Source organism: Crocuta crocuta, unplaced genomic scaffold, assembly GCF_008692635.1.
Source record: "Crocuta crocuta isolate KB4526 unplaced genomic scaffold, BGI_CrCroc_1.0 scaffold69-1, whole genome shotgun sequence".
Taxonomy (NCBI): domain Eukaryota; kingdom Metazoa; phylum Chordata; class Mammalia; order Carnivora; family Hyaenidae; genus Crocuta; species Crocuta crocuta.
Window position 1 is genome coordinate 636,636 of NW_027551577.1, and position 16,185 is coordinate 652,820.

The window sequence follows — 16,185 nt, forward strand, 5'->3', positions numbered from 1 at the left end:
ACCTACTTAACCAACCAGGTGCCCCCCCCCCCCAAAATTATTTTCTCATTCTAAATTACCAGAAGTAGAATTGCTGGGTAGATGGCTATAAATATTTTTAAGTCTTTTGTCATGTCATTGTCAGATCGTTCTCCAGAGCATTTATACCAGTTTGTATTTCCACTATAGATACTCTAACAGAGGCATTTGAAATAAGCCATTGAAATAATCCATTCAAGATGATTTGTTTCTAGCCAGGGAAGGTTTAGACAAGAAGCAGTCATGATAATTCTGGACTTTTAAACTTGAGCAGTATTGGGGCGCCTGGGTGGCCCGGTCGGTTAAGCGTCCGACTTTCGCTTAGGTCATAATCTCACGGTTCGTGGGTTCGAGCCCCACGTCGAGCTCTGTGCTGACTGCCAGCTCAAAACCTGGAGCCTGTTTCAGTCTGTGACTCCCCCTCTCTCTGACCCTCCCCTGCTCACGCTCTCTCTCTCTCTCTCTCCTAGAAATAAATAAAAAACATTAAAAATAAAATAAAATAAAATAAAATAAACTTGAGCAGTATTGTTTTACAGGCATTTGAAACGATAGGGTGTTTTTGCCTTGGAAAAAATGCCATTACTGCTCATAATTCATGTATTATTTAAAAGCTAGATTATTTTTAAAAAAACAACAGTGATTTGTTAGGCTTTAAATTTTTCATTAATTGGTAAAAAAAAAAATAACTGTAAATAGCTTGATTTGGTTTAATAGATATTGCAGGCTTTGGCTTTTAGTTATAAGAATTTTAAATGGTACAATTTATTTTTTTAAATGATACAATTTAAATATAGATGCTGTAAAAATGAATTTCTTTTGGTCTTACACAGACTACTTCAACAGAAGCCCATATCCAGGTCTTACTGGATCCTCACAACAATAAAAGAAATCTGAAGGTAGCTGCCAGCCATAGATTAAAATCTTATATCTGTGGTTATAATGAGAAGAAAACCCTGTGAATAATTTTAGACTTCCTTTTAAAAATTGAATTAACCATTGACTAGTTCCCATATCACAGAAGGCAAATCTTCCCTGATCAAAGTTTGCTTTTGTAGATGAAGTCTACCTACAGGCAATAGATAAGAATGAATAAACTAGACCCCATGTTTGCTCAACACACAAGAATTTGATTCTCTTCTTTACTCAGAGAAGCCAATTGGGTATAGGCCAGAGAAAGTACTGCTCAAAGCCTTTCCAGTCCAGAGACTGGACTCTAGCAAGATCAGACTCCCAGTCATCTGTAGTCTGGTGAGACCAGTATCTCAGATTGTGGTTTATTAGAGTATGACAGGTAATTTCTCAGTTAATTTTAATTTTTTACCTATCCTGGGTTTTCCAGAAAAGGAGAACATTCATATAAGCAAGAGGCTTTGATCCAGTAAACAAATTTCTGATCCTTCCTACTCTTAACAAGAGTGATCCTCTTCTCCTGTGTAGTTGACATTGAAGTCTGTAGATGGCTTCAGAAAGAAGAGCTTTGGCAGGGGTCCCACTGACCTCGTTCGGAGCTAGCCTTAAAGTCACAGAAGAGCTTCATTCTGGTGAAGGCACCATGACCCTAGACTGAAGGCAGAGTGGGGAGATGGGCGTCGTGTAAGAGTGGAGTGGTGGGGAATTAGGGAGATTAAGGGCAAAGGGTCCCCAGAAGAACAAAGGGGATGGGGGGGTGGGGATGAAAGTATCTGATTTGACCCAACAAAGTATTTGCTGAGGAAACTGGAGTTGCTATAGTAAGATCACTGTCATTCAACTTCAACCCTAGAAACTGCTGATACCGTTAGATTTGGTACTTAGATTGGCCTGGTGCTTAGCATCTTTGCTGTTTACTCAACTCTCAAACCAAGCTAGCTGAGAAAGATGACCTAGTTCTTCTCAAGTTTTTCTCCTCTCTCTCTCTTTCTCGTCTGAAGCTCAAGGCAGAAAAAAATGGAACTAAAAAGAACAACACTCCAGAATCAAAGGACAGAATTTTGTACGCTTTTAACAGCACTTCTGATACATTCTCTTATTAGATCCTGACAGTTCTGTATTTTCATTCTCATTTCATAGAAGGAAAAGTGAGGTTCGGTTGAGTAATTTGTCTGAAACCTAACAACCAGTGAGCAGTGGAACTGGGGCTGGAACCCAGGTGTCACCTCAGGGTGCCCCCTCCTCCACACACCCTGTCCCCTTCCACCTGGCCAGCGGGTCACGGCCACCCTCCTCACACCTGTGTTGGTGGCCACAGCCTGTGCTCTCTCCACAGTGCTCCGTAAGGTATGGGCCCACAGTTCAGAAGTGGTGCTTCCTCAGTAGTCATGATAAGTACTAGCTTCCCTTGCTCCCTCTGGGATGGGTGGTGTCAAGAGTAATAAAACTGCCTCCAGCAAGGGCATGTTTGCAACTGGCGCCACAGCTTCATGCCAGCCACGCCAGCAAGCTCCCAAACTACCCAGCAACCAAAGCCAAGTATAAAGCTCAGGAAAGCTGACAAGCTCCAGGACACTCCATGGACACTTTGCCCCCTTGAGCATTTGCTGTTCAGTGAAGAAAAGCATAGGAAGGTTCCAACTGGAACTTTGCAACAGGAAAAAGCTCTTTTTGTTAATTCAGAACAGTTTGGAATCCATTACAGTTCTTCCCAAACTTCCAGGACAGGGGGGAGGAAATTCAGTGGGTTTTACAATGTATTTTTTGAGGCAGTTTGCCACTGTCATCCTAATGACAGAGAAGCTGTAAATATTGATACAGTGGCCGCAGATGGCAAATCATCAGCCTCCTCATTTACCCTCTTGAGTCCGGCTTAGCTACGCACACCACCTCTTCAGCAGCTCTTCCTCTTCCAGCAGCCCAGCCATGTTCCTTCTCGGTGAAGCACCTTTGGGCAGCTGTTCTTGGAGTGATCCTGTGTGTTTCCGCTGTTGAGAGGGCAGGGGACAGGGAGAATAGGGTGCGAGAAAGGAGAATTGTTCTCATGGCTGTACATTTGCAGATCAAGGAAGGGTAGATATTCTGAGACGTTTGAGCAAGTCCCACTTTTGTCAGGTCAGTAACCTGAGGCTTCTGTTCCTTACCCTTGGTCATGACACTTTGTGTGTGTGTGTGTGTGTGTGTGTGTGTGTATTATTTTTTAATTTGTTGGAATTAGAATCAAAGGACAGCATCTAGTTCAGAATATATATTTAATAGATGCATGTTGAATCCGTAATAGTCAAATAATAATAATAATAATAGCAGCAGCTACCATTTATCAAATACTTCACTGTGTGCCAGTATATACTGAGCACTTTACACACATGCACAATCCTTGTTTAACCTTTTCTGCAGCTCTGCAAAGTCTATTATTATCCCCATTTTACAAATTGAGAAAACAAGTTTAGAGAGATCAAGCAACTTGCCCAAGGACAGAGAGCCACTAAATGGCAAGGCCAAGGTTCAGACCCAGGTCTCTCTGACCTTAAAACTGATACGTTTCTGTGTATTGGGATTTGGAAGCATCCCAGTTACTTACCTTGATCTGGGAGTTTGGGGCAGTTATCAAAAACTATTTCATTTTGCCTCCAAATATTTCAATCAAGAATTTTCAGGTTTTAGTCCAGATATTACTTACTAATATCCAAAGCCCTTCTTGAAACACCATCTTAACCTCACAAAATTATACCCTAAGTTTGAAAATCGCTGTGGGAAGGAACAGGGCCCAGTATACCACTGAAGATTGGTACCAGGTTCTTAAACCTGTTCAGGTAACACGGCCCTTGGAAACCATGGCACTGGATATGGCACTCGCCACAGAAACTGGCAAGTAACGAAGTGAATGTATTTGTTCTTAATCAGATACCATCTTACCAACCAGGTTTTAATAGAGATAAGTGTTGCAGAAAAAAATTCATGAGAGAAATTTTAAATTGTTAAAATATCATCCAGTAACTTAATTTCTTCTTGTCATTCAGAAACAGTCAAACCAACATTCATTCAGCTGTAGCCGCAAGCACGTGATGCCGGTTCCCAGGCACAGGGTTTGAGGACTCCCGAGTTTGAAGTTTCCATTTCTCTTCCCCATCCCTAACTGCCCTTCAGAATCTTGAGGCTATTTCCAGCTCGTGTGTAATCTTTCCATTTTCTGCAGAACTATTTCTCTGAGGTAGCACAAACAATATAGCACTTCTCTAAACAGAAGACAGAGCACAGGTGCCAGAGTGGGCCCCCACTTTTCTTGAGGAAACCTCGAGATCTCTGATTCTGCAGGGCCCAATGGCCCCCACGTCTTCTTTGTCTGCTGGCATCAGCCTTAGTTAACTGGGAGAAGACACAACCCGAAATAGTTTAAAACTTACTCTCCTATGCCAATTAAATATCCAGCTTTCTTATCCATACAGTTCTTTTTACAAGACTCGGGCTGGTGCCTAAATGGTAAAAGTTGTTTTTCTAACTTCTTTCTCATGACATTGAGAATAAACAAGGACATATGATTTCTCACGTGACTAAGCCCTGAGCGGGACAGTTGAAGAGTGTTATTATTATATGGTTCATATCCCCCATCTGGGCCGTGATGGTGTCAGAGAGTAATAGCATTCATTTTTAACTGAAAACTAGTTAATGGGCACCTATGCTGTGTCTACATAGTATATAGTGCTCGTCTCTTCTGTCTTCCCACAATGCTTCCATGACCAGCAGGAAAACCCTTGTCAGGTGACTAGGATGGCTCTGAGTAGTGACTCAATTAGAGTTATCTAGAAATGTCCCATTAGTCTACTCTTCATAACCTTGTGGACTTGGTTTAGAGATGAGGTAAATCTAGGAGTTCTCAACTGGCATGCAAATTCTAAAAACCAAAGAGCTGGCAGGAGATGGGGGACAGGGAGAAGATGAACCCTTCTAGAATTATCTGAGAAACTTAAAAAAAAAAAAAAAAACATGCACAGGCACATGCACGCGCGCGTACACACTCACACACTCACATGCACAGGCTCCTGTTGATTGTAGAGTATAGAAGCATCTTTCTCTGTGATTGCTCAGAAATACCATCTCTTCCTCTCACTGGGCCTGGTAAGCTGGACTCCTCTTAGTGAGCGAGCACATGATTGTGTTTGACCTCAGTGACAGACATGGGATTGAAAGCCAAACTGCTGAGTCATTCCTGTCACCACACCAGCAGTCTTGGAAAAGGTTCAGTCAGTCAGTCAGTGGGCTGCTTTTTGGAGCACTTTATCATTTTGGGTTCTCACAATGTGTGTTTAAACTCTGGGTGACCCCAGGCAGCCTTCCAGACTGGCACAGTTCGCCAAGACATTCAGACTGATCATCTGCAAGTGAAGAAGAATGAAACTTGAGGACTAGTTCAAGTCACTTATCACAGAGAGGCCAACATAGGTTGTGAAGGAATCATGCACTCCCAGGGAAAGCACCTTTCAAGGGTCTTGCCAGCTTCACAAATAAGAAAACCAGAAGACGCAGGATGGGGCGTTGGAAAGCCTTGGAATCACGTGGACAGCCCTGAGTTCAAACCCCACCCCCGTCTCCACCACTTACTAGATGTATGATTTCACTCGATTATTTACCTCCCTGGGCCCTAATTTCCTTATCAGTACCCTAAGCAAATGAAATAACATTACGTGAAGCCTCTGGCACAATGCCTGGGACATGGTAAGCACACAGTAAATGCTAATTTTCCCTTTTCCCCTGTATGGTAGAATTTGAAGTAGCTCCACAGCAATCCTACTGGTCATGTTGCCTGCAGTTCCAGCAATAGTCATTCTTAAAATCCCTTATCACAGTATAAATGCCCCTAGGGAGATACTAGCTAATCCCTTTATCAGCTATCACTTTAAGGGGATTAGTTGTGGATTGAGAACAAAACCCCAAGGGAAAGAGATACTGGAGGAAGGGGAGGGGCCTGACAAGCTAAGGGGAGAACTCTAAGCTCCCTTGTCCCTCAAAGAGATAGAGAATAGCAGGAGAGTGGTGAGTTTGCACACTCCCAAGTTGTGATAAAACTTGGGGACATTAGGTGTGGAGAGGTCATATTTGGAGTTAGCTAGAGATCACACCTATGTTTTAAGATCACAGGTTCTTCTCAAAACAATTGGAAAGGAAGACATGGAGGGAATGTTGCAGAGAACTTTTGGTTATTGGCATTTCTAGAGGTTGAGGAAGCAAGAAAGAGTGGCTGGATTTGTAGCAAGAGTGTGTCCGGCTTGATGAGAAAGAAGAAACCACTGTCCTGCATCTTTCCTCTCCAGCCTTCTTCCTCTACCTCCCACCCACCCCCCATTTCCAGTCGTGATCTAGTGTTGGACATAGAAGGAGCAGAAGTGTATCTATATCCCTCAGCTCAAAGGAGGAACACACTGCTCTCCTGGCTCTGACACAGAGAGCAACCATGTGGAGCAAACCATGTGGCTGAGCTTCATTTGAGCAACCTTGAATGACTAGAACAAGGGAACCCTAATCCAGGGTGAAGGAAGACTGGAAAGCAAGGACTTCCCAAGGGTAGGATGGAAATCTCCAGTAAAATTTACATTCTGAAAGACCTGGAAATAAAACCAAGCCCAAGCTCATTTCACTCCATGGAGGTACCATTGAGCAATACAAAGAGCTTTGAAGATAACAAAGAGGAAAGTGCTACCCACCTGTTAACTAGATAGCTTTGTGTTCACTGCCATAGTTGGAGAGGTGGCTTTTGAGTAATTGGGTGTTTGAGATGAAGGAAGTTGGTGTGGAATGGCTACTTGATGGCCAGATAAAGGAAAATATTGCCTGGCTTGGTTTCATCATGGTGGTTGTCCCCTTTCACCATCTTGCCCACATCATATGTGTTATTGTTGTGAGGAGTGGTTGTCATTTGGACATAGACAGAGAAAGCATTAATCAGGGAAGCGTTAGAATGTTAACTCACTGCAGGGTGAAGGACTCTGGTGGCTACATGTGCACTCACAGCAGAATGTGCCCGTTAAAGAAGGTCTTTATCTGTTTGATAACACGTTTACAAGATCTTTTAGTTATGTTGTCCCCTTGCCCAGGTGGCTGCTGTCAACTGCCTTGCTGTTAAAATCATCCATGGTGCAGCTTTCTGGTGAATAGGCTTGCCCTGCTAATATTCCTAATACCGAATGTCCAGCAAGATGCAGCTCCAGGAGTGGAAAGGAAATAGCGTCTGGAAAAGGGCAGGGAGGGAGGGAGGATAGTGGAGAGATGGCTGAGAAGAAGGGAGCAATTGAAGGGGAAAAGAATAGGAAAGAGAGTACCCAAGAAAATCAGAGAAATGAAAGAAGAAAGGCAGGAAGGAAAAAGAGGAAAGTGACACATTATACTCTTATAAATGGAAGTAGCTGCCTTACTGTGTGTCAGGCAGTGCACTAAGCGCTTTCCTTCTATGAGTTGGGCTATTCTTATGTCTCCATTTTTTTAATGAGGAAACCGAGGCACAGAAAGGTTAAGGAACTTGCCCAGCGTTACCCAGCAAGTTTTAAGGGTAGGATTTCAACTGCTTCTCATCAAGGCAGTAGTGCTTCCTCTTGGCTGTGCATTAGAATCACCAGAGAGCTTTTAAAAACTGGAGGTCATACTCCAGGCAAATTAATCAGAATCTCTAGAGGTGGGACCTGGTGTGCGTTGGCAGGGTCGTAACCTCCCCACATGATTTCAACATGTAGCCAAAGTTGAGAATCACTACACTCCATCAAGCTCCAATTGAAATTTAAATATGAAAAGAAGAATACATGTGAAATTTTCTTACATTATTTTCCCCCCCAGGGGTAGGAATGTGGGAGAGAATTGCTATATGCCGTATCATGGGTTGCCAAAGATAAAGTTGGCTGAATTCACAGTTTTGCCTAATGCCCACCATGATTCCAATAGATTAGAAAATTACTGCAGAATCCCTAATACCATCACTTCAAGGAAGAAGGAAATTGGAGCACCAGTGGCTTCCTTGTTTTATTATTGCTCTTAGACTGTCTTGCTTATATGCATTCAACTACAAGAATGAGAACCTGCCCAAACCCCTCAAACATGGGTCTGCATCAGGAATTATCTCCTTGTACCCCTGAAACTGTGCTCTTACCAGGAGCAGTTTAGACATCTTCCATTTCCCAACTGCGTATATGCCAGCCCAACCCTACCTACACTCCTGACCTCATCCCTGTGGAAACTGCCTTTATTTAAACAAACCGAGAGAATAACAGTATCTTACAAAGCCCTGGTACCTAGCTCATTCTCACCATAACCTTTTGAAAGAAATACCACTGTCCTAAAAAATTAAACCAAAACCCAGAAAGATTAGAGGACTTGTCCAGAATCATACAGAAACTAAGTGGAAGCGAGACAGGACTCAAATCTTCAGTTTCCAGATCCATTGCTCTTTTCAACCCATCTGTGAACTGAGGAAGAATGGAATAAAGATATTGGAGAGGAAATGTAAAAGGAAGTCCTACCTCCCCTTTGGTTTTCACCGGGCACCTGAACTAAGGCCTTTCATTGTCCATGGATCAATTTACAGCTGCCCAGCTATCAGACTTCTTTTTTTCTAAATCCCCTGGATACAGTCCTTTTCAGATTAGTCTGTATCAGAAAGCCAGAACACAAAGATTGGAAAAGCCTTAACAGCAAGTCCTACAGTAGGACCAAACCTACTGTAGACCAGACCAACCACTTTGGTTTTTCTGCCTCCCTCCAGGAGTCTCCACTGGGGCACTCTGGTTCCCTAAGGCACCTTCTGAGAAAAATTTGTGCTCAGGAAATGCCTGGCCCAGGTGGGCAGATCCCAGGAGCGTCAAGAGAACTGAAATCTTTTTCAGGTATCTCTCCACTTAACAGAGCCAGATCTGGATAGATGGGGGTTTTATAGGTTTGCTCATGATCAGCAGCTCTCTCTAATCAGTTCCAGCACTGTGTGAGGGGGGGCCGGAAAGCTTGCTTTCCCAATTCTTTGCAGCCTGGGAGTAAGGAGCCAGTAATTGACTCCAGCTTCCTCGAGGGTTGTGTCCTGGAGTATGAGAGTCAACACTCACTTTCCCATCAGGGCCTTGTTGAGAGTCCTAGGCCAGTAAATGGGGTCCCTTGACCCTGATCCAGGGACTTCAACTCGGACCCTCAGCAAGGTGTAGAGAGAAATCTCAGACGGGCCTTCTAAAAACAGGATCTGAGCAGGCACTGAGCCACTGAGGAGTGGAGAGGGAAGGGTGGGGACCCACGGTGGCTCTGGATGCTGAGACAGATTGCCCGGCCCGCCTGTGGGCCTTGCTCAGCTCAGCAAGGGTTTGAGTGTCTGTGGAAGGAAGGGGAGAGGGAAGGCCTTGTAGCTCATTACAGAGTAGAAGGTGGGGAGCAATCCTGAGAAATCCCTTCTGCCTTTGATTCTAGGGATTGCTTTAAGACCAAAGGATGCTTTTTGGTTTGTTTGTTTTTGTAAAGAGGCCATGTGTTTTAAATTTAAAGTGTAAGCCTGTTAATATACTTTTCGAATTAAATTTTGAGTGTATTTCCCCCAGTTTAATTACGTGAATTATGTATTTACAGAGGAGAAAATTGGGGCCCCCTGAGCTTGATCGACTTGCTCTGGGTCACAGAGCTGGTCAGAGTGTAGTACTTTTCACACTCGACTGCACTCCGTTTTGCCTTGACTGAGGCTCCGTTGAGGGGACAGTGGGACAGATCTGTAAATGATCTAACTTGTCACTGGAGAAAATATAAAGCAGTGGCCACAGAATTTTAGCCCTTCAGCCAAACTTCATCTGTCACATAATAAAAAAAAAATAACTTGCCAAAGAGGGATTTGAAAATCCAAACCAGATCCTTCTCCACTGCTCGAGGAGCCAGTTCCATTACACTGCACTGAAGCCAAGTGTTTCCAGCAAGCCTGATCAGCTGCATGTTAGGGTTTGGTTGTTTGAGCCGTCATGATAAATGAAACCTACTGGGTTAATGTAATCTGTTCCACAGAAGTTTTGACTGATGCTGCCCACGAGGAAGGAAGGAGGAGAAAGGGTTCTAAGGAACCAGTGTCCCAGTGAGCGAGGTTCCACACAAGGGTGTGGGGTCCCAGCCCGTGGAGATAGCCACGTTCAACACCTCCCTTCACACAGAAGGCTGCCACTTGAGATGCAAATGCATTTGCATCGCCACTGGCCATTGAAACCTGGAACATTCATCAGGGAGAGAATCAGCAGTCGTGAAACCAAAGGCACCGGTCCAGGGCCTGTCAGAGGCTGAGGCAGCAGGGTTTTCATTACTGCATGGCAACGCTGAGAACAGGCGCAGGCCCTCCCGGGGCGTGATTCTCCAGGCCAGGACGACATCACTTGTGTCGGCCTCAAAACCTGAGATTTTTGCTGATGGTTCCAAACTTAAGTGCCGAGAGAGAGAAAGTATACTTATTCTAGTCAATGGGATATGTTAGAGATGTTAGAAGAAAGAATCGATCCAGAGTTTCCTTCTGAAATTAAAAAGGGGCGGGGGGGAATGAAAAGAAACTTAATGTAAGAGAATGTTTGGAGTCCTGAAAACCCCACCATGAGGCCTTGCTAACATTCTCTCCTGTGCCTCACCTCAGGGGATAGAGGTTACTAGAGTTTATTAGACACAGGAAAACACTGTTCACAGGAGACTTCTTCATTGTGCAGCGATCCTGCCTTTGGGCTTGTTCACCAACCAGGAGAACAGTACTTTTCAATCCAGGACTCTCAGCCAGAACAACCTTCTCACTCATGAACTCAGCCAACTGAGTGCTTCCTGTGTTTCCACAGAGGCTCAGAGGCGGTCAAGGCATAGTGTCTGCCCTCTGATACCTCATGACCTCACAGGGGAGGCAAAGAAGGAAACCAATACTTACTATGCAATTTATAAGTACAATATACTTATAATCCAGCATTTGAAATTAAACAGACTTAGATTCAAATTTCAGCTCTGCCATTTGCTTGGAAGTGGCAGATCTTGGGCAAGATTTAGCACCTTTCTCTAAATCTTCATTTTCCCTCCATAAGACACTGACCTCATGGAGTTATTGTGAAGATCAAATGATATGTTGTGTACAAAGCCGTTAGCACATTCTTTGGAAAACAATAACCGTTCAGTAAATGTAGTCTCATATGGTAGAGATCGAAGTGTTCATAAGGTGCTACAGGGTCCAGAGAGAGGGGTTTAGGAGAACAGGGGGCGGGGAGGGATAACGTCAAGGAGGGCTCTCAGGACATAGGAGACACAGGCTGTATTTTGAGGGATAGGTTGAAGTCCGTAAGAAACTTAAAGAAAGTTAGGTAAGATGAGTGAAGGGAAAGGAAGACTGTTTCAGGAGGGAGGAACAGAATCTGCCTCAGCATAGTCATGACAGAAAATAGGATATTTGAGGGACTTAGTATGATAATAGCTTAGTATGGCTAGAACAGAAGGATGGTTCCAGAAAGTGAGGCTAGAGGATGAAGGGTATAGTAAAAGGTAAGTAAAAACTCCACGGTGCTGTAGTTTACAGGGAAGGGGAGACGAGCCAAGGTGAAAAGCCTTCAAGAGCTAAAATTCGGAATCAGTATAAGATATCAGGTGAGTGTCCTGAATGATGTACAAGAATCTTGCACCCCTCTAGTGAGCTTGCTTGAGAAAACCTTAGAAGCTGACCACAATGCAACAAACTTAGAAATTAGAATATAAAACGTAGAACTTAGAAAATAAGACAAACACCCAAACTTTCCACTTGGAAATTTTAAAACATGCTCCTGTATAACCCTTAGATTAAAATTGAAATCAAAATAGTAAGACATATTATTTGGGAAAGAGCTACATGAGTACTATTTACCAAAGGCTATAGGGTAAAACCAAAGTGACACTCAGGAAATTTTAGAGTCTCAAGTGCATCTAACAAGAGAACAAGAAATACTAAAACTAAATGAATTAAGCATTCAACTCAAGAAGCTAGGAAAAGGGAAAAAAATAAACTTAAAGAAAGTTAGGAGAATGAATTAGTTAAATTGAAAATAAAATAGAATTTTTAAAAAGTTAATAAAACCAAAAGCTGTGTTTCTCCAAAAAGAAGAAAAAAAGATAAGCCTTTAGCAAATCAGATTTTTAAATGAAAGAATATACAAAATTAAAAGCATTCAATGATAAATAGAAATGATAGGAGACTTCAGGTTCTGAGAGAATGTCATTACAGCTCTATTCCAATATGAATTACAAAAATTTTACTTTTATAAGGAGTAAAAGGTCTTTACTAAATCTTGACTAAGCTCTCACTAAGGAGATTAACACTGTAGAAGAAAAATTAAAGCGAGCCAAAGATTTACCATCAGGCTCAGAGGGTTCTGCCAGTGAATTCCAAGAAGCCATCAAGGAACAGATCATTACTACATAGAAACAGAAGGAAAATTTGTCAACTCAGTCTATAAGGCTAGTTAACATTTATGACCAAAACAGACAAAGGATGGCACAAAAAACACACTTCTGGATCAATCTCACAAATTTTAAAACTCAAAATAGGAGCGAATACAAAGATGTAGGGAAATCTATTAATGTAATGTATGTACCATACTAGATTAAGGTAAAACCATATGGTCATCTCTTTAGAGAGAAAAAGTTTAAGGCATTTGATGAAATGCAACAACATTCCTGACTTAAACAAATTAAAAACTGTGTAACTCTTGGAAAGCCAGGAGTAAAATGTATCTACCATAATCTAAATATCATAGTTGTGGTAAGCCATTAAGAATCATTTTCTTCATGGTTAGGAATAAAATAAGAATGCCTCCTACCACTACTGTTATTTAACAACCATGTTAGAGGTATTAGCCAATACACTATGGCAAGGAAAAGAAATGAGAAGTGTAAACACTGGAAAAGAAGAAATAAATGAAACTACCATTATTTGCAGCTGTCATTGTCTACCCAAAATAGAAAACTAAATCCAGGATAAAAACTATTTGAATTGACAAGAGTCTAGGAAATTGGAATGTATTCAGTTCAGTATACTGAAATCAATAGTTTTTTCCGAGCACTAGCAGGGATATGTTAGAAAAGATCATGAAAAAGAAGCATAGAATACTATTAAGAAAAGAAGTAAGTTAAAGAAGTAAAGAACACTATTTAAGGATTCATCTAACAAGATCCAATTGAAGAAAAACATGAAAAGTTTAAAAGTAAATTATATCATTTAAAAATTCAAATAAGAATATAAAGAAGAAAGTGAAAATTACCTCACCACTCAGAACAAAGCTCTGTTAAAATCTGGAGCTCTGTCCTTTCAAACTATACCAGTATTTTAAAAATATGTCTTGTCTTATTGAAAATGTACATGCTGGGGCACCTGGCTGGGTCAGTTGGTTGAGTATCCAACTTGTGATTTCAGCTCAGGTCATGATCTCACAGTTCGTGAGTTCAAGCCTCACTTTAGGATCTTTGCTTCTTTGCTGACAGCACAGAGGCCCCCTTGGGATATTTCTCTCTCTCTCTCTCTCTCTCTCTCTCTCTCTCTCTCCCCCCCCATTCACACTTTCTCTTTCATCTTCAGAAACAGACATTAAAATATACATATGCTATATAAGGAAATATATATATATATATGCTATATTAAGGGGAAAAGGCAAAGCTGGTTTTAAACGCTTTTTAATGTGACTTACTTTTGATAGCACACAAGGGGGGAGGAGAACAAGAGAGAGGGAGACACGGAATCGGAAGCAGGGTCCAGACTCCAGGCTGTCAGCACAGAGCCCGATCCAGGTCTCGAACCCACAGACCATGAGATCATGACCTGAGCCAAAGTCGGTCACCCAACCGACTGAGCCACCCAGGCGCCTCAAGGCAAAGCTGGTTTCAAAAGCATATCTAAAGCTGTGGTGAGAAAGTAAGTGGAGGTTATAAAACAGACTCATCAGGAAGGAGCAGAAGTTGAAAATGAGATTTCTGAGTGAGTAGAAACATGCTGGCAGAAGAGTCCTCGGTGTGGGGGAAGGATTGCGTTGCCACCATGTTATGTCAGCTGATGAGACAGATTTGGCCCCAGCCAGGAAGCGATGCCCCGGAAAGAGCTCTGATAGCCTTGCTTTCAGTCCACCCTCCTGCCCCACTGTCTACGTAACCTCCCTCCCCACCTCGTTTTAGAACCAGAGCAAAACAAGCCATCAGAAAGACAGGTGAGGAGTTTGGCTGCTTATGCCTCAGATGTGGGGCCAGAGACTTGTGTAACGGAACCTCTTGTTCTTCTGCCCCCCCCAGACCGCCCAGGTTTGCTGAATGTGAAGCCCATTGAGGACATACAGGACAACCTGCTGCAAGCCCTGGAGCTCCAGCTCAAGCTGAACCACCCCGAGTCCTCCCAGCTCTTTGCCAAGCTGCTGCAGAAAATGACCGACCTCAGACAGATTGTAACAGAACATGTGCAGCTATTGCAAGTCATAAAGAAAACAGAGACAGACATGAGTCTCCACCCGCTCCTACAAGAAATTTACAAGGACTTGTATTAGCAGAGAAGTCCGAGTTCACTGACCATGTTTTCCTTCTTCCAATTGCACTATTATTTTGAGGGAAAATCTGACACCTAAAAAAATTTACTGTGAAAAAGCATTTTAAAAAGAAAAGGTTTTAGAATAATAGATCTATTTTATGCATATTGTTTATAAAGATACATTTACAATTTACTTTTAATATTAAAAATTACCACATTATGAAATTGCTGGTTGTGTTTGAAGATGGCGTCTTAGGTGTTGCCTCCCCCAGCTCCCCACCCCAGGCTTACTTCCTTTTATTTCCTTCCCCTTCCTTCCTTCCCTCCCACCCATCCCTCTTCTTTTGCACTCCTTTGTCAAAATGGGAATGGAACTGCGGATCGACTTTCATTCTCGGTAAATTAATTTTTCCTCCAATTCACAACTTTTCTGAACCCTCCATCTGCCTTAACAACCACAACTAAGAAAGGAAGGTAAACCTCGGGACCAAAAACTTCTCAGAGCCTGTGCTTCTTACCCTGTGTGTGCGAGTCCGGGGCATATCCCAAGAACCCAGTCTTCTTCCACACCCCCACCCAAGACGTGCACTCACCGAGAGCAGCCTGCTGGCGGGATGCCAAGGCGCACGCGCTGTACCCGGCAGCACGTGCTAACTGCTGGGATACGTGGGGAACGGGGGCTTGGAGACTGGGCACCTGCCAAAAAGAACGTAGGGTTGAATCAAGGAGAAAAGATGAATATTTCTTAAAAACAGTATAATGCTCAGTATAATCCTGTACCAATACATGGCTCAGACTCTAAGTACTGTGAGAGTTCAAAGGATGTAAGGATTGATGAAGATTGGAATAGTTAAGCGTGACTCTAAATTCATTGAAGTGGGTCTCAGAGGATGTGTTGGATCTGGGATAGGTAGAGCATAGAGTAAGAGACGTTCCAGGAAAGAAAACAGCAAGAACGACAACAAGGAACCAAAGCCAACCACGAACGCAGGAGAAGAGCCACGCTCCGGTTCTGATGGACACAGACCAGCTTTACCATAACTACTCCTAACGCCCTCCTTGGGACCACAGTGCCCAGAGATCTCTTACTTTTCTAACCTCAAAGTCTAATTATCTGTATCATTTAGGTGATGCAGACCTCCCCGGCATGCAGGTTATGTGTTCCCTAAAAGAAGGGACCTTCTTGGCACATTGATAGATTCATTGATTGAAGCCACCAAATTCAGTGACTTTGAATAAATACAGTGACTTTGAAGAGTGCCTCCAAAGAGGAACCTCTCCTGAGCTCTCTACTGCAGGATGGTTCTGTCCACTGACCAAAATTATTTCCCTGCTGCTGCTGCCTTAGTTTTATCTTTCCTTATGGCGCTAATACTTAGGAGGACATAACTTCATATTTCAGGCTTTCAGGCCAAAATATCAGGAAACACTTTTTCATCCTTTACCCAGAAATAAATATCTCCAAAGAGTCTGGTTACAGAAGTGAGCCCTGGAAATGTAGGATCCCTAACCCCTTAGGAGCAATGACTTTGTAACTGAAACCTTTAGATACAACCGCAGCATTTTGGGACTAGAGACTGAAGTCATTGTCAAAGTGTTATCAAAACACTGAAAAGAAAAGTCACAAACTCAGTCCATCACATGGCTATTTTTCCCTTGATGCCAAACATCAGGATATTCTCAAACATCCCCATGACTAACCAGAGGCTTCACTGCTGTCCCATGTGGAGAACTTATCATCCGGCAGATCTTAAAAAAAA

The 16,185-nt window shown here is 42.8% G+C and overlaps 1 protein-coding gene across 7 annotated transcripts in view; it reads left to right on the forward strand.

Moving 5' to 3' along the window:
* PPARG (peroxisome proliferator activated receptor gamma) overlaps positions 1-14,650 on the forward strand; it is a 134,591-nt gene extending 119,941 nt beyond the window's left edge. For all 7 annotated transcript variants that reach the window (XM_077751572.1, XM_077751574.1, XM_077751576.1 and 4 more), the window contains one exon: positions 14,197-14,650. In XM_077751572.1, coding sequence (XP_077607698.1) covers positions 14,197-14,444 — 248 coding nt within the window. In that variant the 3' untranslated portion in view covers positions 14,445-14,650. The remainder of the gene's footprint in view (positions 1-14,196) is intronic.
* The last annotated feature ends 1,535 nt before the right edge of the window (positions 14,651-16,185 follow it).